At 36.2% G+C, this 24,269-nt stretch overlaps 1 protein-coding gene across 24 annotated transcripts in view; it reads left to right on the forward strand.

The window, feature by feature from the left end:
- Positions 1–24,269, forward strand: part of ATRX (ATRX chromatin remodeler) — a 255,985-nt gene that overhangs the window by 127,117 nt on the left and 104,599 nt on the right. For all 24 annotated transcript variants that reach the window (XM_081043771.1, XM_081043772.1, XM_081043775.1 and 21 more), the window contains 4 exons: positions 15,422–15,563; positions 16,778–16,887; positions 17,749–17,895; positions 18,061–18,238. In XM_081043771.1, the coding sequence (XP_080899897.1) occupies positions 15,422–15,563; positions 16,778–16,887; positions 17,749–17,895; positions 18,061–18,238 (577 nt within the window). The remainder of the gene's footprint in view (positions 1–15,421; positions 15,564–16,777; positions 16,888–17,748; positions 17,896–18,060; positions 18,239–24,269) is intronic.

Consider the following 24,269-nt stretch of genomic DNA (forward strand, 5'->3'; position numbering starts at 1 on the left):
TATATTTTCTTCAAGATATTTTATGGTTTCAGATCTTACATTTAAGTCTTTAAGCCATTTTGAATTTGTTTTTGTATATGGTGTAAGGAGATGGTCCAGCTTCATTTTCTTTCATGTGTCTGTCCAGGTTTTCCAACACCCCTTATTGAACAGACTGTCTTTACCCCATCGTACATTCTTGCTTCCATTGTCATACAGGTTTCTAATTTCGATGTCACAATTCTTTCCTCCATGTGGTCAACTCTTCTACCTAAGCTGGCTATTTCATTCTTAGTTTCTTCTATTGAGTTCTTAATCTTCAGAAATTCCATTTGGTTCTTTTTCAAAATTTCAGTCTCTTTCTTAAAATGCTCATGTTGTTCTTTGATTGCGTTTCTGAGTTCATTAAATTGCCTTTCTTTGTTTTCTTGCATCTCTTTGAGTTTCTTTAGAACTGCAATCTTAAATTGTCTGTCATTTAAGTCACAGATTTCCATATCTTCAAGTTCCTTATCTGGAGACTTTTCTCTTTGTTTTTGAGCTGTCTTGTTGCCTTGGTTATTCATGGGAATTACTAATTTATTATTTCTCTTCCTAGACATCTACAGGAGTGGCTTTTGCAACAGGTTGATAGGATGAGGTCTTTCTTTTGTTTTCTAGTACTTGTTGGTAGAATGTTTTATTTTCTCTGTGACTGCAGTCTTCTTTAATGTTTCACACGGTAGTGCTGTGTTTTCTCTGCACTATTCCAGTTTCTCATACAATGACGGGATTTCCTGGGTGACGGGCTTCTCCTCTGTTAATAGTTCGCCTTGGTCACAGAGCTCAGTGTCCATTATGGGGAGAGCTTTTGAAGTTCCAAACCTCTTCCTACACCATATTCAGAGCCGGTATGTTTTAGCAATTCTGTTTATTCCTGCAGGGATCTGCCCAGATAGGTGGGGCCGGGGCCGGGTATGTTGTGAGAGGTGGCCCAGAGCAATGGCGTCGACCAGCACCATAGCCTGTCCTGCTTCCACAACTCCCTCCCCTTTGCCAGAACTAGTTGGGCTACGAATCTGTATCTGCAGTCCACAGTTCTCAGAACAGCAAATATTCTGTTCTTTTGATCTGACACTGCTACTGGTCTGCTTCTAGCATGGGCAGGTGGGGTGGGGCGAGCTCTGGGAGGGTAGGGAGCAGGCGGCTAGTCTCAGTGCCTAAGGCTTCTGTTCTCTTCTTGGCAGTGAGTGCTTAGACCACCGTTTTCAGCCTTCTTCCCTCACTCAGTCTTTTCTCCGAGGCCTCTGCCGTGAGCATTGTGTTCAGCCGTGTTATATGCTGCCCCCTCTGCCCTGCGCGCCATAAGCAGATCCCTAGCAGTCCGAGTTCTTCCCTCTCCTGCAGCTGTGGTAGTTGCAGGATGCAGCAAGCTCGGAGCACTGAGATTGGTCTGCGTCCTCCTCCCCCGCGCCTCCGTCTCCGCACTTCTCCCTTCCCTCCTCCCCCACTCGCGCGATTCGCCCACCTTTAGGTGAATTCAATGGTGGACCTCTTCGTCGTGCCTGTCTTGTGTTTAGGGAGTCCTTTTTGAAGGTATAGTTGTTCGATCAGTTGTAAATTCTAGGGAAGCTTTACAGAGGGTCAGCTTACGACGCCATTTTCAAGATGTCCGTCATTAAGTATTTCTTAAATGACTGGTATAATTCTCCAGAGAAGCAGTCTGGTCCTGGGTGTTTCTGTGTTGGAAGTTTTGATTATTCATTCAGTGTTTTTAATGGTTTAGTGGTCTTTCCACATTTTGTTTCCCATCAATCGTCTTTTCTAAGTTGATTTTTTTTGTTGGAATTTTTCCATTACATCTACTTTAACCATTTTTTTGTCCACTTGTTTATAATATTCTTTCATTATTTTTATTTCCGTAAAATTGCTATTAATTTCCCACCTTTATATCAGATTTTAATACTTTCAATCCTTTATCTTTTTGGTTTAATCTATCTAAAGATTTGTAAATTTTATTCTTTTCAAAGAATCAACTTCTGATTTTGTTGATTTTTCTCTTTTTCTTGTGTTTTTTTATATCTGCTATAATCATTGTTGTTCCCTCTGCTATTTTGGCGGTAATTTGTCTTCTTTTTCTGTGTCTGAGATGTAAGGTTAAGTTTTTGATTTGTGATCTTTCTTCTTTTAAATGTATGTGTTTACCACTGTAAATTCCCATCTTAGCACACTCTACTTTAGCTGAATGTTTTAAAAAGTTTTAGTATTCCATGTTTTTGTTTCATTTGTCTTAAGCTACTTTCCAATTTCCTGTGTGATTTCTTATTTGACCTGTTGGTTATTTCGGAGTGTTTTGTTTAATTTCTTTTTTTATATATATTTTTATTTTTTAATTACAGGTCACATACACCATTATATTAATTTCAAGTGTACAACATAGTTATTAGACATTTATATAACTTAGAAGGTGATCACCCCAATAAATCTAGTACCCATCTGGCACTATATAGTTATTGCAATATTAATAACTGTATTTCTTATGCTATATTTTGTACCCCCATGACTATTTTGTAGCTACCAATTTGTACTTCTTAATCCCTTACCCCTCTTTCATCTGTCCCACAAACCCTCTTTTCATGTGGCAACCATCAAAATGTTATCTGTGTTTGTCGGGTTTTTTTATTTGTTCATTTATTTTGATTTTTAGATTTCACATATAGGAGAAATGACAAGGTATTTGTATTTCTCTGACTTATTTCACTTAGCATAATATCCTCTAGGTTCATCCATGCTATTGCAGATGGCAAGATTTCATTCTTTTTTATGGCTCAGTAATGTTCCAGTGTTTATGTGTGTGTGTGTGTGTGTGTGTGTGTGTGTGTGTGTTTACCATATTTTAATCCATTCATCTACTGATGGACACTTAGGTTGCTTCTGTATCTTGGCTATTTGTAAATAATGCTGCTGTGAACATATGGATACATATATATCTTTTCAAATTAGTGTTTTACATTTCTTCAAATAAATACCCAAATGTAGAATTACTAGATGCTTCTTTGTCTCTTGTTGTAGCCCCGGTTTTAAAATCTGTTTTGTCTGGTATAAGTATTGCTACCAGAGCTTTTATTGTTTGTTTTGCTTACATGAAATATCTTTTCCCGTCCCTTTACTTTCATTCTCTGGCTTTCAATCTGATGTGAGTCTCTTATGGGCATCACATGTTTTTTTTTTTTTTTATCCATTCATATGCCCCACATCTTTTGAGTGGAGTATTTAATCCATTTACGTTTAAAGTAACTGTTGATACATAGTTATTGCCATTTTATTCATATTTTTAAAATAGTTTCTTATTAAAGCACTCTCTCTAACAATCCTTAATAATACTTGTTTGGTGATGATGAACTCCTTTAGCTTTTTCTTGTCTGGGAAGCTCTTTATCTCTGCTTTGATTCTAAATGATAGCTTTGCTGGGTAGAGTCATGTTGGTTGTAGGTCCTTGCTTTTTCTCACGTTGAATATTTTGTGCCGATCCCTTCTGGCCTGCAAAGTTTCTGTGGAGAAAAAAGCTGACAATCTTACGTGAGTTCCTGTGCAGGTACCTAACTTCCTTTCTCTTTCAGCTTTTAAGAGTCTTTCTTTGTCTTTAACCTTGGCATTTTAATTATGATGTGTTTTGATATGGGCCTCTTTTGGTTCATCTTGTTTGGGACTCTGTGCTTCCTTGGCTTGTATGCCCATTTCCTTTGCCAGGTTAGGGTTGTTTTCTCTCATTATTTCTTCAAATAGTTTTTCAATTTCTTGCTCTCTCTCTGTGCCTTCTGGTATTCCTATGATGTAAATTTTGTATGCTTGATATTGTCCCAGAGGCCCCTTAAACTGTCCTCATTTTTTCGGATTCTTTTTCCTTTTTCTTGTCATGATTGAGTGTTTTGTGTTACCTTATATTCCTATTCAATGATTCATCCTCTGCTTCATCTAATGTATTGTTGATTCCCTCTAATGTATTTTTTAAATTTGTTTTCAAGATTTCTTTTGAAAAATATATCTGACATACAAGATTATATCAGTTTCAAGTGTACACCACAGTTGTTCAACATCTGTATACCTAAAGAAGTGATCACCATAAGTGCAGTCTCCATCTGACAAAATACTATGCAATCACAGTATCATTGACTATATTCCCCATGCTGTGCATTACATCCCCGTGACTTATTTGTTTTATATCTGAAAATTTGAACCTCTTATTCACCTTCACCTACCTCCCTTTTTATTTTTTAATTATAGGTAATATTCAATATTATATCAATATTTTGTGTTAATTTCAGGTGTTCAACATAGTGGTTAGACATTTGTATAATTTCAGACATGATCCCCGACTAATCTAGTACCCACCCGGCACTAGGCAGTTATTATTGACTATATTCTCTATTCTTTACTTTACATCTTCATAACTATTTTGTAACTACCAATTAGTATTTCTTAATCCTTTCACCTTTTTCATTCTGTACCCTAGACCTCCTCACCTCTATCTCCCTGATAAATGTAGTACCCCCCTGACACCATCATAGTTATTATCATATTATTTACTATTTCTGTGCTATATCCTACATCCCCATGACTACTGTAACAACGAAAGTGTACTTCTTAATCCCTTCCTGTTTTAACCCACCTATTCAATACTCCTGCTATCTGGCAACCATCATCATGTTCTCTGTATTTTTTAATTTGTTTCTATTTTGTTCTTTAGATTGCACATATAAGCAAAATCACATTGCATCTGTCTTTGGCTGTCTGACATACTCCGCTGAGCACAATACACTCCAGGTTCCTCATGCTGTCACAGGTGTCAAGAATCCATTCCTATTCATGGTCAAGCAGTATTCCACTGTATATCTGTACCACCTCCTCTTTAACCATTCTTCCATCGATGGACACCCAGGCTGCCTCCACAACTTGGCTATTCTAAATAATGTCGCAATGAACATATGGATGCACATGTCCCCACAAAGTACTGTTTTAGGTTTCTTCATATAAATACCCAGAAGTGGGAATACTGGGGCGTTGTTTGGCTCTTGTTATAGTCTTTGTTTTAAAGGTCTCTTTTGTCTGGTGTAAGTATTGCTACTCAGCTTTTTTTTTTTTCCATTTCCATTTCATGAAATAACTTTTTCTATCCTTTACTTTCAGTGTATGTTTGTCTTTCAATTGGAAGTGAGTCTTTCATAGGCAGTATATGTTACCTTTTGTTTTCTTATCCACTCAGCCACCTCCTGCTTTGATTTTAGCATTTAATGCATTTACTTTGAAAGTTATTGTTGATAGATGTGTAATTGTTGCCATTTTCGTATTTCTATTTCTGGTCATTTTTTTTCCATATTAAAGAAGTCCCTCTAACATTCCTTGTAATAGTCCTTTGGTGGTTATGAACTCCTTTAGCTTTTTCTTGTTAGGGAAGTTCTTTGTCTGTACTTCCATTTCCAAATGTAGCTTTGCTGTAAGTCCTTGCTTTTTCTTATTTTGGATATTTCATGCCAAACCCTTCTGGCCTGCAACATTTCTGTGGAGAAATCAGCTGACAGTCTTATGGGAGGCCCCTTGTAGGTAATGAACTGCTTTTCTCTTGCTGCTTTTAAAATTCTTTTGTTGTCTTTAAATTTTGGCATTTTAGCCATGATGTCGGTTGGTGTGGGCCTCTTTGTGTTCTTCTTGTTTGGGACTTTCTGTGCTTCCTGGGATTGAATATACATTTACTTTACCAGGTTTGGGATGATTTCCCTCATTATTTCTTCAAATAGGTGTTCAATTCATTATCTCTCTCTTGTCCTTCTGGTACCCCTATGATGCAATTGTTGGTATACTTTTGTTGTCCCTGAGTCCACTTAAAGGGTCCTCATTTTTGGGGTTCTTTTTGCTGTTCTTATTGGTTTTTTTTTGTTTGTTTTTGTTTTGTTTTTAATTCAAGTTTATTGGGGTGACAGTTGTTAGTAAAGTTACATAGATTTCAGGTGTAGAGTTCTGTATTACATCATCTATATCTCATATTGTGTGTTCACCCAGAGTCAGTTCTCCTTCCATCACCGTATATTTGACCCCGATGATTGGGGGTTTTCTACTCCTTTATCTTGTAAATCATTGATTCGATCCTCTGCATCATGTAATCTATATATTCTTCATTTCAGTTTTTGTATTTATTTCTGAGTGGTTCTTTTTGTGTGTGTGTTAATTTATTTTTTATTTTATTTTATTGGGGAATATTGGGAAACTGTTTTTTTTCCAGGAACCATCAGTCGTTGTCCTCCAATCTAGTTGTGGAGGGCGCAGCTCAGCTCCAAGTCCAGTCGCTGTTTTCAACCTTTGCTTCAGGGGCCACAGCCCACCATCCCATGTGGGAATGGAACCGGCAACCTTGTTGTTAAGAGCTCTCGCTCTAACCAAAACTGAGCCATCCAGCCGCCCCACCGAGTGGTTCTTTCTTATGTTTTGTATCTCCATTTTTATGTTTCCTGTCTCTTGTGTTGGAGTTTTTCCTGAGATCATTGAACATCCTTATAACCAGTGTTTTGAACTCTGTGTCTTGTAGATTGCTTATCTCCATTTTGTTCATTTTTTCCCCCTGGAGCTTTGTTTGGTTTTTTTGTTTTTGTTTGTTTTTAAATTTGGGACATGCTTCTTTGCCTACCCAGTTTGGCTGCTTCACTGTGCTTGTTTCTATGTATTAAGTAGAGCTGCTATGCCTCCCAGTCTTAGTTGAGTGGCCTTATGTAGCAGGTGTGCTGTGGGGCTCAGTGGTACAGTCTTCCTGGTTACTAGAGTCAAGTATTCCAGGTGTGTCCCCTTTGAGGGTTGTTTGTGTCCTCCTGTTGTAGTTGAGCCTTGGTTGCTGTTTGTACATCAATAGGAGGGATTATTCCTCAGGCTGATTGGTTGTGAGGACTCGCCATGACTACAGTGGAACACCTGTGGTGCACAGGCTGACCCTAAAAAGTACGGTTTGGTTTAGTGGGGCTCTGGTGCCTGCTCAGTCTGTCCTTTTTGTGTGCTTTCCTTAGAGGTAGCTTAGAGGGTGATGGTTCGGATTGGTTTGAAGCTGGCCACTCGACGTGCCAGCCCTGGGGGCTCCTGGGAGGGGACCCACTGCCATCCAATTTCAGGCACAGCCTGTGGCCAGTCTGGGTTCACCTGGCATGATCCACAAAGCAATCCACAGTTGACCACAACCCACGCTATGCTTGGAGGTGCCTCAAGAGATCAAGCTGCAAACCATGGCTTGTTGTCATCCATGCCAGACTTGGGGATCTCAACCAGAAATTCAGGACATGCCAAAGCCACATGGTGCTTTTTTTATGTTTTGTGAACCTTTAAGTGATTTCGAGAAAGTCTGTAGCATGAGGCAGTGCAGACCATTTGTACAGAAAAGCCACTGGAAGTGGCTTGGGTGTGCCTAAATATGTGTGGGTGTGGCCTTAGGGAGTCCGTGGAAACAAATGGTGTTACCCAGGTTGATAGAAACTCAGGTATGCTGGTTGCCTGCCTTTGCCCACCAGGAGGAGGGAAGGCTCAACGAAGAAACAATAGCTTCCACCAGCTCCTCTGTCCAGAGTAAGCTTCCCTTCCAGTCCTTGCCCTGTAGCCAGACAACTCTGTTCCTTCCAGTATGTCGCTGGTACCTTTCGAACTGCTGCTCTGTTAATCAAGTAAGTCTCTCCATGGGACATTTTAAAAGGAGTGCCTGGGACTGCAACTGCCTTCCTTCTTAGTCAGCCACAATGTCTGCTGGTTTTCACAGCTAGAAGTTAGGGGACTTCTCTCCCCAACACTGAAATCTGGGGCTGGGGAGGCTGCTTTGGGGCTGGGACTCCTCCATTTTCTGCTGGGGTGACCTCCGCAACGGAGATATCCCTCCCAATTTTTAATGGTCACATGCGGGTGTTTTTCATCTTCTCCCCTCCTCCCAGTCTCAAGTTGGCTTCTTCTGTATGCCCTTAGTTGTAGGGCTGCGGTTCAGCTAGAGTTCATGCGATTTTCAGTCATAGTTGTTTGTAGTTTACTTGTAATTTTAATGTGATCATGAGAGGATGTAAGCATAGCATTTACCTATTCTGCCATCTTAACTGGAAATCCTCTTATTTCTTCTTTTTACAAAAAATAGTTTAAATTTGTTTCAGTTACAGTTCACATTTAATATTGTATTAATTTCAGGTGTACAACATAGTGGTGCTTGTTATTTGTTCTTGATTACTGGACTCTGTTATTGATATATAATAAATATCCTTTTTGCCCCTTTTAATAGTGTTTGACTTAAAGCCTATTCATCTGTTTGTATAGTCATCCTAGCTTTTTAAATTGCTATTTGAATGGAATATATTTTATTGTTCTTTCACCTTAAGCCTGCTTGTGTCTTTTGATATAATATGATTCTTTTATTGATTCATATATTTCCATAATTTCAAAATCAGTTTTATCAATCTGTGACTTTTGTTTGGCAGCTTAATCCATTTATGTTTTAAGTAGGTACTGATGAGTAAGGATTTACTTCTGTCACTTTGCTATTTTATTTATTTCTCACTGCTTTTTTTGTTCATTATTTCCTCCATTGCTGCCGTCTTTGTTGTTTAGGTGATTTTTTTACAGTGACACATTTTGATTCCCATCTCATTTTATTTTGTGTATAATCTATACATAGTATATTCTTAACTTCAAATGCGTACAAGAACTGTAATCTTTTTTTTATATACTTTTATTTTATTTTATTTTATTTTTACATCCCTCACACCGTGAACCCCCCTCCCGCCATCCACCACCACCCCGATCTCACACCGAGCCATCACATTATACACATAAAATTATAGTTGGCATTCATTAATGTCCAGCCTCTGGTGTACAATGCCATGACCAGGCATCCACAGCATCCCTGAGGTGGTCTCCCAAACAGGACACATGTCCATCGGACACCCAACAAAATCCCCAAACACTATTGAGTAAGTTCCCCAAAGGGAACTGTAATCTTATACAGCTTCATTCCCGCTGTATATTATTCATGTCACAAATTGCATTTTAAAAATTTTATCCCAATAACATAATTGTTTTTTATGCTTTTGTTTTTAAATCTCAACAGAAAGTAAACCTGGAGTTACAAACCCAAGTTATAGTAATACTGGGTTTCATATTTGCTCCTTTATGTATGTGTTTCATGGATATTTATTTCTTTGTACCTCGTTGAGTTACTATTTAGCACCCTTTCATTTCAGCCTAAATACCTCCCTTTATCATTTCTTTTAGGGTAGGTCTAGTTTTCATGAACTCCCTTGGGTTAGGAATGTCTGAATTTTTCACTCTATTTTGAAGGATGCTTTTTTGTGTGTAGAATTTTCAGCTGACTGTTGTTTTCTTTCAATACTTTAAAGTATGCAATTTTCTAATGAGAAATCAGTTTATAAGGCTTGATTATAATGTGATTTGTCTGGGCCTCTTTTAGTTTATCTTATATAGACTTTGAAGAGCTTCTTGGAGTTGTAGATTCTGGTCTGTATTCAAATTTAGGGAGTTTTTGGCCATTGTTTCCTCAAATAATCTTTGTATTCCTTTCTCTTTTTTCCTTGGACTTTCATAATGTATAAGTTGGTCTCCTTAATGTCCCACAAGACTGGATAATTTTCATTGACATCTTCATGTTTGCTAATTCTTCTGCTTGGTCATACCTGCTATTGAATCTCTTGAATTTTTTATTTAGCTTACTGTCTTTTTCAGCTGCAGATTTTCGGTTTGGTTCCTTTTTGTAATTTCTACCTGTTTGTTGAGTTCCAGTTTGTGCACATATTAGTTTCCTCATTTCCTGTAGTTTTTTCTCCATGGTTTCTTTTGGTCTTTTGAGCATAATAAAGACAATTGCTTTAGTGTCTTTATCTAGTAAATATACTTTTGTGGATTTCTCACGAGTGGTTTCTGTTTTGTTGTTTTGAATGGGCCACTTTTCCTATTTCATTGTATGGTTTGTGACTTTTTAAAAAATTTCAAATAGGTAATTTGACTATTATAATGTGATAATTTTGGTAACTAAGCTATCTTTCTTAGGAAGGATTTGCTATATTTATTTTTCTTAAGTCGTAGTAGTATGATTGTTTTGAGATGCTTCCCAATTATTTTTGCAAAGTCTGTTCCTTGTTTTGTGTCATCACTGAAGTCTGTTCCTTTCTCGAATATTCTGCTAATGTTTTGAAAGAGATTTCTTTGAATGCCTGATCTTTTCCAGTCTTTGCAGGTTGACTGTGTACTGAAGTACTTCTTTAGTACTTAACTAGAATTGTCCTGGAGCTAAGCATCAGCCCAAGATTAAAACTTAAGGTCTTTTTCCGGTTTTTTTCTGAGCATGTGTATTGCCTAGCCATACACGTGGGTTTCTAAATTGTCCTAGACATGTTGCTGGTTTTGAATGTTCTAAATTCCAAAAGCCTCATTACAGCTTCTTCTCTGAGCCTTTGTTGGTCATTTTTATGTCTCCATCTATAATATCTTTTCCCTGGTGTCTGTGGGTTTATATTTCCCTTGTAGCTTTTCTGTTTTGTATTTGTTTGTTTTGTTTTGCTTTTAATAACCAGTGTGTACTGTTTTTCCCGATAGTTTCAAGTTAGGTGAAACAGTGACAAGAGTATTATGTCAATCCTATAGTTATCCCCTGCAGAGGTTAGAATAGATATACACAATAATTTGCAAATAAGGTTTGCTGTCCTCCCTCATTTGAGGGAGGGAAATGGCAGCCAGGCTGCTGCTGCTTCAAGAAAAAGACCATCGCTTCACCAGGGAGGCAATAGGGTTAGGGCAAGTAAATATGACATAAAATTCCCCTACTATTTTGAAGCTGGCTTTTTCTTGACTGAACATTCACTTTTTAACCTTTGGCTGTGTTCCAGAACACTGATAATGTTGGTTCAGACAGTTTCAGATGATTTTCTTTGACATTTCTATGTGGAAATGAGAGCTTAGAGTTTTGTAATCCATCGTTTTTTTGACATTTACCTTTTCCCTTCATTTTTGAACATTACTGTCCCTGGGTATAGAATTCTTATTTGATAGCTTTTTTTTTCTTCTTTCATCTGTTTAAAGGTGGTGCTTTTTAATGACATGTTTTTTATGGTCTTTCTTTTCATTGCCCCTTTGTATTTAATGTGTCTTTTATTTAAAAGATTGATATAATGATTTTTAAAAGATTTTCTGTTTGTCACTGGCTTTCAGGAATTGACGCTTTTTGTTTTCTTAGTTTATATTATGTTCAATGTTCCTTAAACTTGCTGGATTCGTGGGTTTCTAGTTTCCATTAAGTTTTTTGAAAATTTTAACCATTATTTCTTCAAATAAGCTTTTCTGTTCTTTTGCTCTGTGAGACTCTACATGTATATTAAACTGTTGCATATTGTCTCACTGGTTTCTTCATTTTTCCGTCCTGTATTTCATTTTAGATAGTTTCTCTTGCTTTGTTTTCAAGTTCATTGATCTTCTGTACTATTATGCTGTTAATCACATTCAGTGAATCTTTCATATTAGATAGCAATTTTTTATTTCTAGATATTCCATTTGGTCCTTTTTTATATATTTTATTTTTCTTCTCACTATATTTATGTTTTCCTTTCAGTATTGGAGCATACTTACAGCTATTTTACTGTACTTGTCTTCCAATTTCAACATCTCTGTCACTTCTTCGTCTGTTTTTGTTAAGTGATTTTTCTTCTCGTTATTGTTCATATTTTCCTTTCTTGACATATCTAGTAATGTTTTATTAAAAAGTGGAGATTGTAATTTGGATGTTGTTGAGTGTATGCTATCGAAAGTGCTTGGCTTTGTTGTCTACAGGCATTTAAGTCACTTTTGGTTCAGTTCAATTATTTTGATTTTTTTTTAAAAAAAGCTTTGTTAAGGTGTGTCTTAAATGCCCTTTAATTTATGGATGGTTTTGCCCCATTGGTAGTGTGTGGGGCTTCTCTTGTCTCTATTGAATGCCCTGAGTTATACATGAAGACTCTCTACTCTGCCTTGTCTGTAATTGAATGCCTTCCATACCTATATGATCTGTTTAAACTGGGGATTGTTTAGCTCATAACTTCTCAATCACAGTTCGTCTGGCCTTGTGAAGTTGTACTCCTCATGTACATTTTACTATTCATCTAAAACTCACAGTGACTCCCATCTTGATTTCTGAAGGTCTTGTTTTGTGGCTCCTTTTCCTCTGTACTTCTCTGTAGCTTCTTTCTAAGTCATCTCAACTCCACCTTTGTCTCCTCAACTTAGTACACCTCCAGTGCTCTGCTTGGGATACCCTTTCCCTGGATTCTGGAATGTGCCTTCAGGCAGCAATCCAGGGGAAATATAGGGTCCTCCTTGTTTTTGTGCTTATCTCAGGGATCAGTGCCCTGTTGTTGCCTGCTATACAGTGTCTGAAAATATTTGTTTCACATGTTTTGTCTACTTTTCTAATTGATTACAGCAGAAGGGTAAATCTGGTTCCTAATATTCAATGTGTTGTTTCATAATATACCATACATCTTGGTTCCTTATCTCCATCAGCAAAAATTGGGCTCAACCTTATTAATATGTTATAGTTAAATAGTTTTGTTTTCACTTTTTTCTTTTCTTTTATCAATTCAGGTGTGGAATATACATTTCATGTCCTTATTCAACCTTTACTATACCTCAATTTATCATTTGTCCTGAGTTCTCCCATTTCATTGCTATCTTTTCATTATTAGTTATAGACACTTTCATTTTTTAAAAAAAAATTTCATTAGGGAATATTGGGGAACGGTGTGGTTTTCCAGGACCCATCAGCTCCAAGTCAAGTTGTTGTTTTTAATGTAGTTGTGGAGGGCGCAACTCACTGGCCCATATGGGAATCGAACCAGTGACCTTGGTGTTAGGAGCACTGCTCCCTAACTACTGAGCCAACCGGCCGCCCCTATATATATTTTCCTTATAGCTTGAGTCCATAAACACATCTCCTTAGTAATAGTAAGTACACCTTTTCTTTATGGATCATTTCATCTTGCAGTCAGGATGAAAATCCTTCATCCTGAAGATAGCACTTAATAACAAAAGTATCATCCAAATCACTAACAAATATACGGTTCCAAAGTCTTAGTTAAAGCCTTGTGTATTGGTTTTCTATTGCTGCATTAAGAAATTACTACAAACTTAGCCTCTTATGACAAAACTATTATCTCACAGTTCCATAAGTCAGAAATTTGAGAGTAGCTTAGCTGACCATGGCTCTACTGGGTCATCTGCTCAGTGTCTCACCAAGTTGAAATTAAGGTGTTAGCCAGAAATACAATTTTCATCTAAGTCTTTGTGTCCTTTTCCAGCTCACTTACTGGCACAATTCATTTCCTTGTAGTTGTAACACTGAGGTCCTTAGCTACTAGAGACGTCTCTTCACAACGTGGTAGTTTGTTTGTCTTTGAGATTAGTAAGAGTGCATCTGTTACACTTAACTCTTTTTTAAGGGCTCACTTTAATTAGGTCTGGACCACCCAGGAGAATCTCCCTTTGATTAATCAAACCTAACTGATTACTAACCCAATTATGGGAATGATATCATATTTGCAGATCTCAACCATACTCAAAAGGATGGGATTATACAGGGTGTTTACACCAGAGGGTGGACTCCTGTGGGTTGTTTTAGAATTCTGCCTACCACACCTTGCAAATAAGACAAGATATTCAGCGAATTTTCTATTTTGACTAATGGCTTTGCTCCAGTGTTATTAAGGTGAGACACATCCAAACGAGGACACAATAAAAATTTATTGAATACTTAGTCTATGCCAGATACTTTGCATACATTGCATTATTTAATCTCCACTACAACCCCGTGAGGGCTGTTTATAATCTTTCCCAGTTTGCAGATGAAACTGCAAACTAAGAGAAACTGAAACTAAGAGAGTTTAAGTAACTTGTTGAAATAGTTTGGATCTAAATGACCTGTGCTATTTATACTTAACCACACTCTCTTCCAGTATTAGTCTGGATTTGTGTATCATTTACAGTTTTATATAAATGCAGTAACTATTCAGGTAATTTATTATAAATGTGTGACTTATTTTTAAGTTTTTACATGCAATAATGTTACTGTAGTTACGGTTTTTAAAAGAGAGTATATCCTTTTAAAGAGATATTTTAAAACTTTTTACAGATGAAATGATATGCTTTCTTGGGTTTGCTTCAAAATCATTTGTGGGATCAGGGGAATTGGAGAATGGTTGGGAGGCTGTCAGTGAAACAAAACTGGCCAGAAATTGATAATTTTTGAAACTGATAATGGGTAATAGGGTTCATTATGCTATTCTACTTTTATGTTTCAACATTTTTATAGTTAATATTAAATAATACATTTGTTTCTAGTTATATATAGTTCTAAATAAGAAAAAAATACTGGCTAAAATTTTATTCCTTAAACGTCACAGTGTCTATAATCTTAAAATCATGAATTTTTATTGATTTTCATGGAATCATAAAACTGTTAATATAAGCATTTCCTTTTTTCAAGTAGTATTACGTAGTAGTGAAGAATATGGACACTAGAGCCTGATTCTCTGGGTATAAATCTTAGTGTTGTGATACTTAATAGTTGTATGAACTTGTATAAGTTATTTATTTTCTTTGTTTCTCAGTTTATTTTTCATTTGTAAAATGAGAATACTTGTGCCTACCTTGAGCATACAGTTCTTGGGCATACTATAATCGATAGATATTGAGATAAGACAGTGAAAAATATATGCACATGTGTGTTCATGTGTATTTATGTCTGTTTAAGTTTTCTTTTAAATAAGAAACTTGAGATTATTGTTACCTTTCTGGAATTAGAGGGTATTATGTGTTCTTGTCATGCTTTTGATCATGTGGTTCTCAAACCAGTGTTTCTAAATTGTTTTTCCGTTCACAGCACATATTTTCAGTGGGAGTCTTTTGGCCTCTTGGTTGGGGTGGTTCTTATTTGGGATTTTTAACATTGTAGAACATTTAAATTTACCTCCCCTTCTGCCTACATTAAGTACCAGTCCTGACAAATAATTGTGACAGCCACAAGTGCCCTTGTACATTTTCAGATGTCTTTTAGAAGAATAGAATCATCCATTTGGGAGTCACATGTCCATTCAAATTTTAATGGTGGTGCCATAGATTAGTTTAGAGCTCTGCTTTTCTCATAGCTCTACTGTAACGTGTTGACATATTCAAGGTGAGAACTGATGAGCTAAATTACTGACATTACCACAATGATTCAAAGTCTTGTGGAAGTTTTTGATTTTGGAAAACATGTAAATCTGTGATCTGTCCTGGTATTATTGAACCAAAATATTGGATGTGTGCTTTGGAAGTACATGTGTTTATATTTTGGAAAATTTCTTTTAATAAGACTAATACTCCACCATTGCTTAAGTGATTTCTATGAGCTTAACTATAATTCCCCTTCTTGTAGGTGATAGAAATTGAAGATGCTTCACCCACCAAGTGTCCAATAACAACCAAGTTGGTTTTAGATGAAGATGAAGAAACCAAAGAACCTTTAGTGCAGGTTCATAGAAATATGGTTATCAAATTGAAACCCCATCAAGTAGATGGTAAGAAACTTTTAGATGATTAAAGCATTTTAGTTAAGTTTTACCAGTATTTGGTGTCGTCTGTGTGTCTCATATTCTGCTAAGCACTGGAGGTACACTGGTAAGCAAAACAAACATGATCCCTGCCCTTCTGGAGCACATAAGCAAATGACAAAGACCGAAACTGAATGATTTCAAAGATAGAGTTACAAAACGGGAAGTAAATGGCACTTACAACTGGGGATATGTGGCAGGTGGGCTTCACCTAGTCTACAGTGGTTGGCTAAGGTCAGTGGTGGGATAGGAAGAAATACAGTTAGGTAAAAGCCTTCTTTAGGAAATGCTCTTTCAACATTTTCAGGTATACTTGTTCATAATATTCCTACATTGGTATTAGAAAGATAACAAATTATCTCTATCCTCTGCTTTGTTAGTGTAAAATCAGTAAGTCAACTTTTAGTGTGTATGTGGTTGAATTCATATGGGAAGTTCTACAGTTGATATTCCTTAGGTAGCCAGCCACTTTTCTTGTTCAGTTCTTTACTAATGAATAAAGGGAGAAATGAGAAATTATCTCCTTGTTGTTTATTTTGTTTTGTTTGTTTGTTTTTAAGGAGGGCACAGCTCACAGTGGCCCATGTGGGGATTGAACTGGCAACCTTGGTGCTACCAGCACCAGACTCTAACCAGCCGAGCTAATGGACTACCCCTCCTGTTTTTTTCTTTATTGACTGAATAAACATGAATATATAATTGATAGAAATCTGTCTTTTCTTTGGATAAAGTTGCTATTTTAGATTATTCATGTCTCTTTGGACCATCCCAGGGCATAGAAAAGGTCTGCTGTGATAGCTCAGATAAGGTGAATGAAGGAAAACCACACTATTGTGTGCTTGTGTTCGCTGTCTTTTTTTCTAATTAACCTTAAATGGGGGAATCCTCATTTACATTTAAGAGATTCTTTATCTGTTTTTAAAAATTCTGTTTTTTAGAAGTTTTGGTAACTTTTTTTTAATTAAAGTTTATTGGGATGACAATTGCTAGTAAAGTTACATAGGTTTCAGGTGTGCCGTTCTGTATTACATTATCTACATCTCACATCGTGTGTTCACCACCCAGAGTCAAGTATATGGTGATGGAAGGAGAACTGACTCTGGTAATGTTTTCGATATTTTAGGAAGGAAGATTCTTAATTTGGGCCTTTAAATTGAACTTAATTAATCTGTTATTTTTAGGTGTTCAGTTTATGTGGGATTGCTGCTGTGAATCTGTAAAAAAAACAAAGAAATCTCCAGGTTCAGGATGTATTCTTGCCCACTGCATGGGCCTCGGTAAGACTTTACAGGTAAGAAATACCATGAGGGTATTGTGTTTTTGCATATTCATTAATTCAAGAATACACATAGGATCTATTCTGTCTCAGGCACAGTTATAGGGGCTGAAGGTAAAGCAGTGAACAAGAATAACAAGATCCCTCCCCCAAGAACTTTATGGAGAGAAATTTTAATCAAATGAAATATGTACTTTCAGATAAGTGTTAAAGAAGAATCGAGAGGGAAAGCATCTTATAGGAGATGATGCTTGGGCAGAGTTTCTAATGCAGTGAAGTAATGGGATTACAGGCACAGCCAGTAAAAACTGCAAATATTCTCAGGGAGAAATGAACTTCCTTTACTTTTTAACAGTCTGGGATCCTGTCATAATGAGAAAGTGAAATATTTTTCACTTTAAAATACTACATTTCTGAATGGCAAGGAATTGTGGCACAGATGTGAAATCAGTAAATATATATGCAATTTTAAATCATAAGATTATTATAGATTCAGAAAACTTTAAAGTGGAAAAGTACTCTGTAATACAATTTTCTTTTCAATGGGCAGTATTATTTTCTGAAACGTAGGGACGTTCTGTGGAGACCACAGTCTTGGTAGCTGTTTCAGTGTGGTTGCTTTATGTTAGTAATTGAGCATAGAATAATGTAGCTTTAGAGTTGGAAGGGCCTTACACACCATCTACTTGAACTCCCTCTTTTGACATATCTGTCTGGTTCCGAAATTGTGACTTTTGATTGGCTTCTTTATTATTTAAAGCAAATAAAGCAACAACAACAACAAAACACCCAGCTATTGAATTGTAAGATTGCTTGATTTATTAAATTTTTGTGGATATTGAAATGAATATGGCAACTTAATTTTTTTTCTTGTAGGTGGTTAGTTTTCTTCATACGGTTCTTTTGTGTGAGAAATTGGATTTCAGCACAGCTCTAGTGGTTTGTCCTCTGAATACTGCTTTGAATTGGATGAATGAATTTGAGAAGTGGCAAGAGGGATTAAAAGATGATGAGAAGCTTGAGGTATCATATTTTAAATGTTTTTTATTATTAAAATAACTACATGAAATTCATATAGTAAAAAAAAAAAAGATTTTTCATTACCAGTGATGCATACTTCAGTGGGAATACTTAGTATTTGTACATTCCTAATATCTATCTTTAAAAATCTTTATTTTCCCACAAAAGGTCTCTGAATTAGCAACTGTGAAACGTCCTCAAGAGAGAAGCTACATGCTTCAGAGGTGGCAAGAAGACGGTGGTGTTATGATCATAGGCTATGAGATGTACAGAAATCTTGCTCAAGGAAGGAATGTGAAGAGTAGGAAACTTAAAGAAATATTTAACAAAGCTTTGGTTGATCCAGGTAAGATATTAACAGGCACTGATTTAGAAAAGCAAATTGAATTGTGCTCTGTGTTTTATTTAACAAATACTAATTGTACAACTACTAAGTAGCTGGTTTTGTTTCATTTATCCTTCAGTTTTTTGCCTTCTTTTTGTTTCTTAGTATAATTTAATTAAGGTGAAATCACCCCTTTTCATCTTCAAGATTTTATTGTCTTTATGATAAAAATATGAATCTTAGAACTGGGTCACTTGGCCCTTTCATTTCTCCCAGTTCAAAATGCTTGCATCTCTCAGTAGCCAGCATTCTCTTAGATCTGCAGTTAGACTCAACATGTTCAAGCCTCAGGACAATCTCCTTTGCAGTTTTAGCCTCTTTTGCAGAAAATCGGCTTAGTCTGCCATAATCACTCTGCTTCCTGTCATAACACTGCTTTCCCTGCACGTAGAGAGAGAGAATTCTTACCCTTTTTGTACTGTTCACTTTGTGGGGTTGGTGCTTGCCACACTTCTTATAGAAAGTCCAGCGGGTTTAAGAAACGTTCACCATGTTTGAGAGAGCGCTCTTGGCATGGAAAGCAAGATGAAATCACCCCAATGATGCCAGCTCTTCAGAGTTTACTTGATGAGTTTGGAAGTATTTGTGGTTTTCAGAGGAGACCTTGTAAACAATTAAAAGTGCATCATGTGCCTGTATCAGTTTCAGATGCTTCCAACTGTCTGAATATTAAATAACAAGAGCTCTCTCCACAGTCTGAAAACAGATCTTACGTTTCTTTCCAAACTTTGTCATTAAGAGAATTGCTGCATGTTATTTTTTTCTCTTTTAAAGGTGATCACTATGGAAGGTTAGTATTTCCAGTACTGTCTATCCTTATGACAGTAATCCTCATGATATGAGAGCCAAATATTTGACTTTTGCCACCTGGAAAGGCAGCAAATTGTACTATCCGCCAAACTAATTAATTTTAATTAATTTGTATCTGTAATTTTTTTTTCAATTCAATCTTTGTCATATCTACTTTAAGACAATTGAGGTTTTAGATGTTTGTTGACAAATTCTGATATATTCACTCTAAAAATAACAGTATTTACCCCTTTTTGTTAGAACATTTAAGTTCTACTCTTAACAGATTTCAGTTACACAACAATGTTATCAGCTGTAGTCACCATGTTAAACATTAGGTGCTCAGACCTTATTCATCTTATAACTGAAAGTTTGTACCTTTTTTTCATCTTTTTTTAGATGATGATGTAATTGATTAACATGTACCAAAGTAATGTTGCCATTGTAAATCTAAGGCCTAAGAATAAGCTTATCTTTTCCCCATGATTAAAATAGTTGTCTAAAAGTCCTGTGGTAGTTTTATTGTTGGAGAACCATGAGCTAGTCAATAGTATTGCAGAGTATTTTTCACAAGGATTCCTTGGAACAGTTTAAAACAGCAGGTTCAGATGCTTAATGTGTTGATTTGTTCATGAGGAAATAAAGAAATTAAAACTCTTAACGTGAAGAGTAACATTTATTATTCCATGTAAATTATTTAGTGACATTGGAAAAACTTTATATTTTGGAATATTTTTTTGTATACAGTTGAAATTATAGTAAAGAAAGCTTCTGTATACGCTGTACTTAGATCCCCCACTAACATCTTACATTGCCATGGTAGATTTGTCACAACTAAGAAATTGATTTGTTGTTGGCATGTTATTTACTCCAAACTACATGTGAATTTCACCAGTTTTTCTAGTAATGTTTGCATTCTGTTCCAGGGTCCGATCCAGGGTACCACATTGCTTTTAATTGTCATGTCTCCACAGTCTCCTCTGGTCTATGAAAGTTTCTCAGTCTTTATTTTTCATTATCTTGTGTATTGTTCAAGTATCTTATAGAAAGTTTACTAGTCGGTTTGTTTGTGTTTCTTGTGGTTAGACTGGGGTTATAGGTTTTGAAAGAATATACATACCAAAGCTGTAGTATCCTCTCGTCACATCATGTCAGGAGTACTTTAGATCCATATGACATCATGGTGATGTGAACTTTCTTCACTTGGTTAAGGTAGTATAGACAGGTTTCTCTACTATAGAGTTACTGTTTTCACCTGCCTCTATTCTTTGGAAGCCAGTCACTAAGTCTAGCCCACCTAAGTAGGAGGAGGGCAGAAATTGGGCTCCATCTCCTGTAGTGTATAGTATCTATACATAAAATTTAGAACTTTTCTTTCAGAAAGATATTTTCCTTCTTACCCCTTTTTTAATCAGTCATTGATTTTATATTAGGTTGGTGCAAAAGTAATTGCGTATTTTGCAATTATTTTTAACCTTTTAACCCACAATTACTTTTGCACCAACCTAATATTAGTGTAGACTAATCATCTATTACTAGTTTATGTTAGACTGTAAATTAACACTATATTGTTTATTTTGTTGTTTAAATTGTTCCAGTTTGGCCATTGGGAGCTCTTTCAGGGTGGTTCCTGTATCCCTTTGATATTTCATCCTTTAAGGCTTGTTTTGTTTTGTTTTAAGTACTTCATTACATTCTGGAACTATTAGATGCTCCAGGCTCATGTTATATTGTCCCTGACACAAAGTCATCAATTTAAACGGGGAACCTTGGTTCCTTTTATTGAAAACTGGTGTTTAGAAACCAAGATCGGGGCTCTGAGTATGTTTATTGCTACTGGAGTATCATTACTTCTGGGTCCTCTCAGCAGACAGAACTAGGTGACATGTATACAAATCCATATCCATGTGTGTATGTATGTATATGTGTGTCTGTTTGTGTATAAAGATAAACTTGGATTTCATAAGGTCTTCACCTCTAATCCAGTATCATAGGGTTCATTTTAGCCTCTTTATTTTGTTAATCTGTTACTTGGCTTTCGAACATAAGTGAGATCATAAGTGTTTGTCTTTATTTGTCTCACTTATTTCACTTGGCATAATGCTGTCAAGGTACATCCACGTTGTCACAAATTGCAGGATTTCTTTCTTTTGTGTATGTGTCACATTTTCTTTATCGATTCGTTCGGCACTGGGCACTTCAGTTTCCGTGTCTTGGGTATTGTATTGTAAATAATACTGCAATGAACATGAGAGTACAGATATTTCTTTGAGATAATGATTTTGTTTCCTTTGGATATATACCCAGCAGTGCAATTGCTGGACCTTACGGTAGATCTATTTTTAATTTTCTGAAGAACCTCCATGCTGTTTTCCATAATGGCTGCACCGATTAACATTTTAACCAACAGTGCATAAGGGTTCCCTTCTCTCCACATCCTCACCAACGCTAGTTATCTCTTGTGTTTTTTTTTTTTATTAGTTTCAGGTGATCTCTTGTGTTTTTGATAATAGCCATTGTAACAGGTGTGAGGTGATAGGTCATTGTGGTTTTGATTTGCATTTCTCTGATGATTAGTGATGTTGAGGACTTTTTCCTGTTGGCCATTTGTATGTCTTCTTTGTAAAAATGTTCATTCAGATCCTCTGCACATTTTCTTAATCAGATTTTGTTTTCCTTGGCATGTGTTTTATATTGCAATGTTTGGACGTTCCCAAAGCTACCCTCAGGTTCAGTAATTCACTAGGACTCACAGAACTTAGAAAAGCTGTTATACGCATGATTATGCTTTACTACAGAAAAAGGATACAAATTAAAATCAGCAGCAGGAAAAGGCACATAGGGCAGGGCCCAGGGGAGTTCCAAGACCAATCTGTCAGTGGAATCATGTAGACCACACTTCTCCCAAAATGATGTGTGACAATATGCATGGAATATTGCCAGCCAAACATGCTCATCTGAGACTTTGTCTTGAGTTTGGGCTGAATCACATAGACATGGTTGATCACCCATGTGAGTGAGCTTAGTCTCCAGCCCCTCCAGATGTTGAGAAGATGCCATATCACCAAAAGGTGCTACTCTGACCCCTGTCCCATAAATTATATTGTTAGCATAGACTCTCTGGTATGTCCCAAGCCATTCAAGTAAACAAAGAAATTATTAGGTGGGACATTCCAAGGGTTAGAGATTACCTCCCAAGAGCTGGAGGCAAGAGCCAAATCTATCTTTGGGCAAGATTAATTCTTTACTTCACTACATTACATACATGTATACGTAGATAAAAATCACCACCCTTTTTGAGTTAGTTGTTAAATACAAATGGGATTATAATATAGATTCTGCTGCAACTTATTCCTTTCTATTTAGTAATATATTTGACATATTTTTCAAGTTTAATACATAGAGATCTACATCATTAATTTTAGTTCTGCAACATTCCATTATATAATTTTATTAACTCCTTTTGGCAAGCTTTTTTTTTTTTTCTATCATAACAATGCTTCAGAAGATATATATCCTAGAGTACTTGTGAAAGTATATCTTTAGGATAAATTTCCAGTGCATACATTTTACGTTTTAACGGATTAAGACTAATTTACTCCCACAAAGCATATGAGAATACCTAGTACCTGTTTCAGCAAACCCTCATGAGCACTAAATATTAGGTGGTGGAGATCATTTAAATCACTTGTGTAACGGCATTTTTTTCTCTTTAGAAAACTCTTTAGGATTCAAAATAAACGACATGCAGTCTTTTAAATACAAAGCTAGCTGTAGAGTTTAGCTTTTAGAAAGTATATTAGTAATTTGAAAATTACATTTTATTATTTATGTAACCCCATCTGAATATTGAATAACAATTATTTTGTCTAATTATACTGAAGCAGTTACTTTTATAATCATGCTAATTGGACAACTGTTGTTGAAATCAATATTTAAGTGATATGTGTGTATGTTAACCAGCAAGCAAATTTTGTATGTGGGATACTTTAGCAAACAATACGTATGTTATTTTAATAAAATAAGCCTATGTGTTTCTTTCATAAGAGTCACTCAGCTGTGTGCTTTTCTTTTCATACCTTGGGAAGCGTTCTCCCCATCCCTTCTACCAATGTAACAATCAGCTCAGTTGTTTTCATTGGTTAGTTCCCCACCCCCTAGCAATGAGTGTGTTATTTGGCATAAGTTAAATGGGAAATACTGCATGGCCTATTGTGATTTATATATTCTTTCTTTTTTTCTTGTTTTTAAATTAAAGTTTATTGGGGTGAAAATCGTTAGTAAAGTTACATAGATTTCAGGTGTACAATTCTGTATTACATCATGTATAAATCCCATTGTGTGTTCACCACCCAGAGTCAGTTCTCTTTTCATCACCTTATATTTGATCCCTTTTACCATCATCTACCACTCCCCTCCTCCTTTACCGTCTGGTAACCACTAAACTGTTGTCTGTTTCTATGAGTTTCTGTTTCTTCATTTGTTTGTCTGGTTCTTTTGTTGTTTTCAGTTTTATACACCACGTATCAGTGAAATCATAGGGTTCTCTACTTTTTCTGTCTGACAACTTGTTTTGCTTAGCATAGTAATAATCTCGAGATCCATCCATGCACACAGCAAAAGAAACCATCAACAAAATAAAGAGGCAACCAAACAAATGGGAGAAGATTTTTGCAAATAACGCCTCCGATAAGGGGCGAATATCAAAAATATACAAGGAACTCATACAACTCAACAACAAAAAAATAGCCCTATTAAAAAATGGGCAGAGGACCTGAATAGACATTTCTCCAAAGAGGACATACAAATGGCCAATAGACATATGAAAAACTGGTCAACATCACTAATCATCAGAGAAATGGAAATAAAACAATGAGATACCACCTCACACCTGTTAGAGTGGCTACCATCAACGAGACAAATAGTAACAAGTGTTGGAGAGGCTGTGGAGAAAAAGGAACCCTCATATACTGTTGGTGGGAATGCAGACTGGTACAGCTACTATGGAAGGCAGTGTGGAGATTCTTCCATAAATTAAGAATAGAATTACCATGTGACCCAGCAATCCCTCTCCTGGGTATCTACCCAGAAAATCTGAAAACATTTATCCATAAAGACATACGTGCTTTGATGTTCATTGCAGCTTTGTTTACGGTGGCCAAGACATAGAAACAACCAAAGTGTCCTTCGCTAGATGATTGGA

Source organism: Rhinolophus hipposideros (assembly GCF_964194185.1).
Source record: "Rhinolophus hipposideros genome assembly, chromosome: X".
Lineage (NCBI taxonomy): Eukaryota > Metazoa > Chordata > Mammalia > Chiroptera > Rhinolophidae > Rhinolophus > Rhinolophus hipposideros.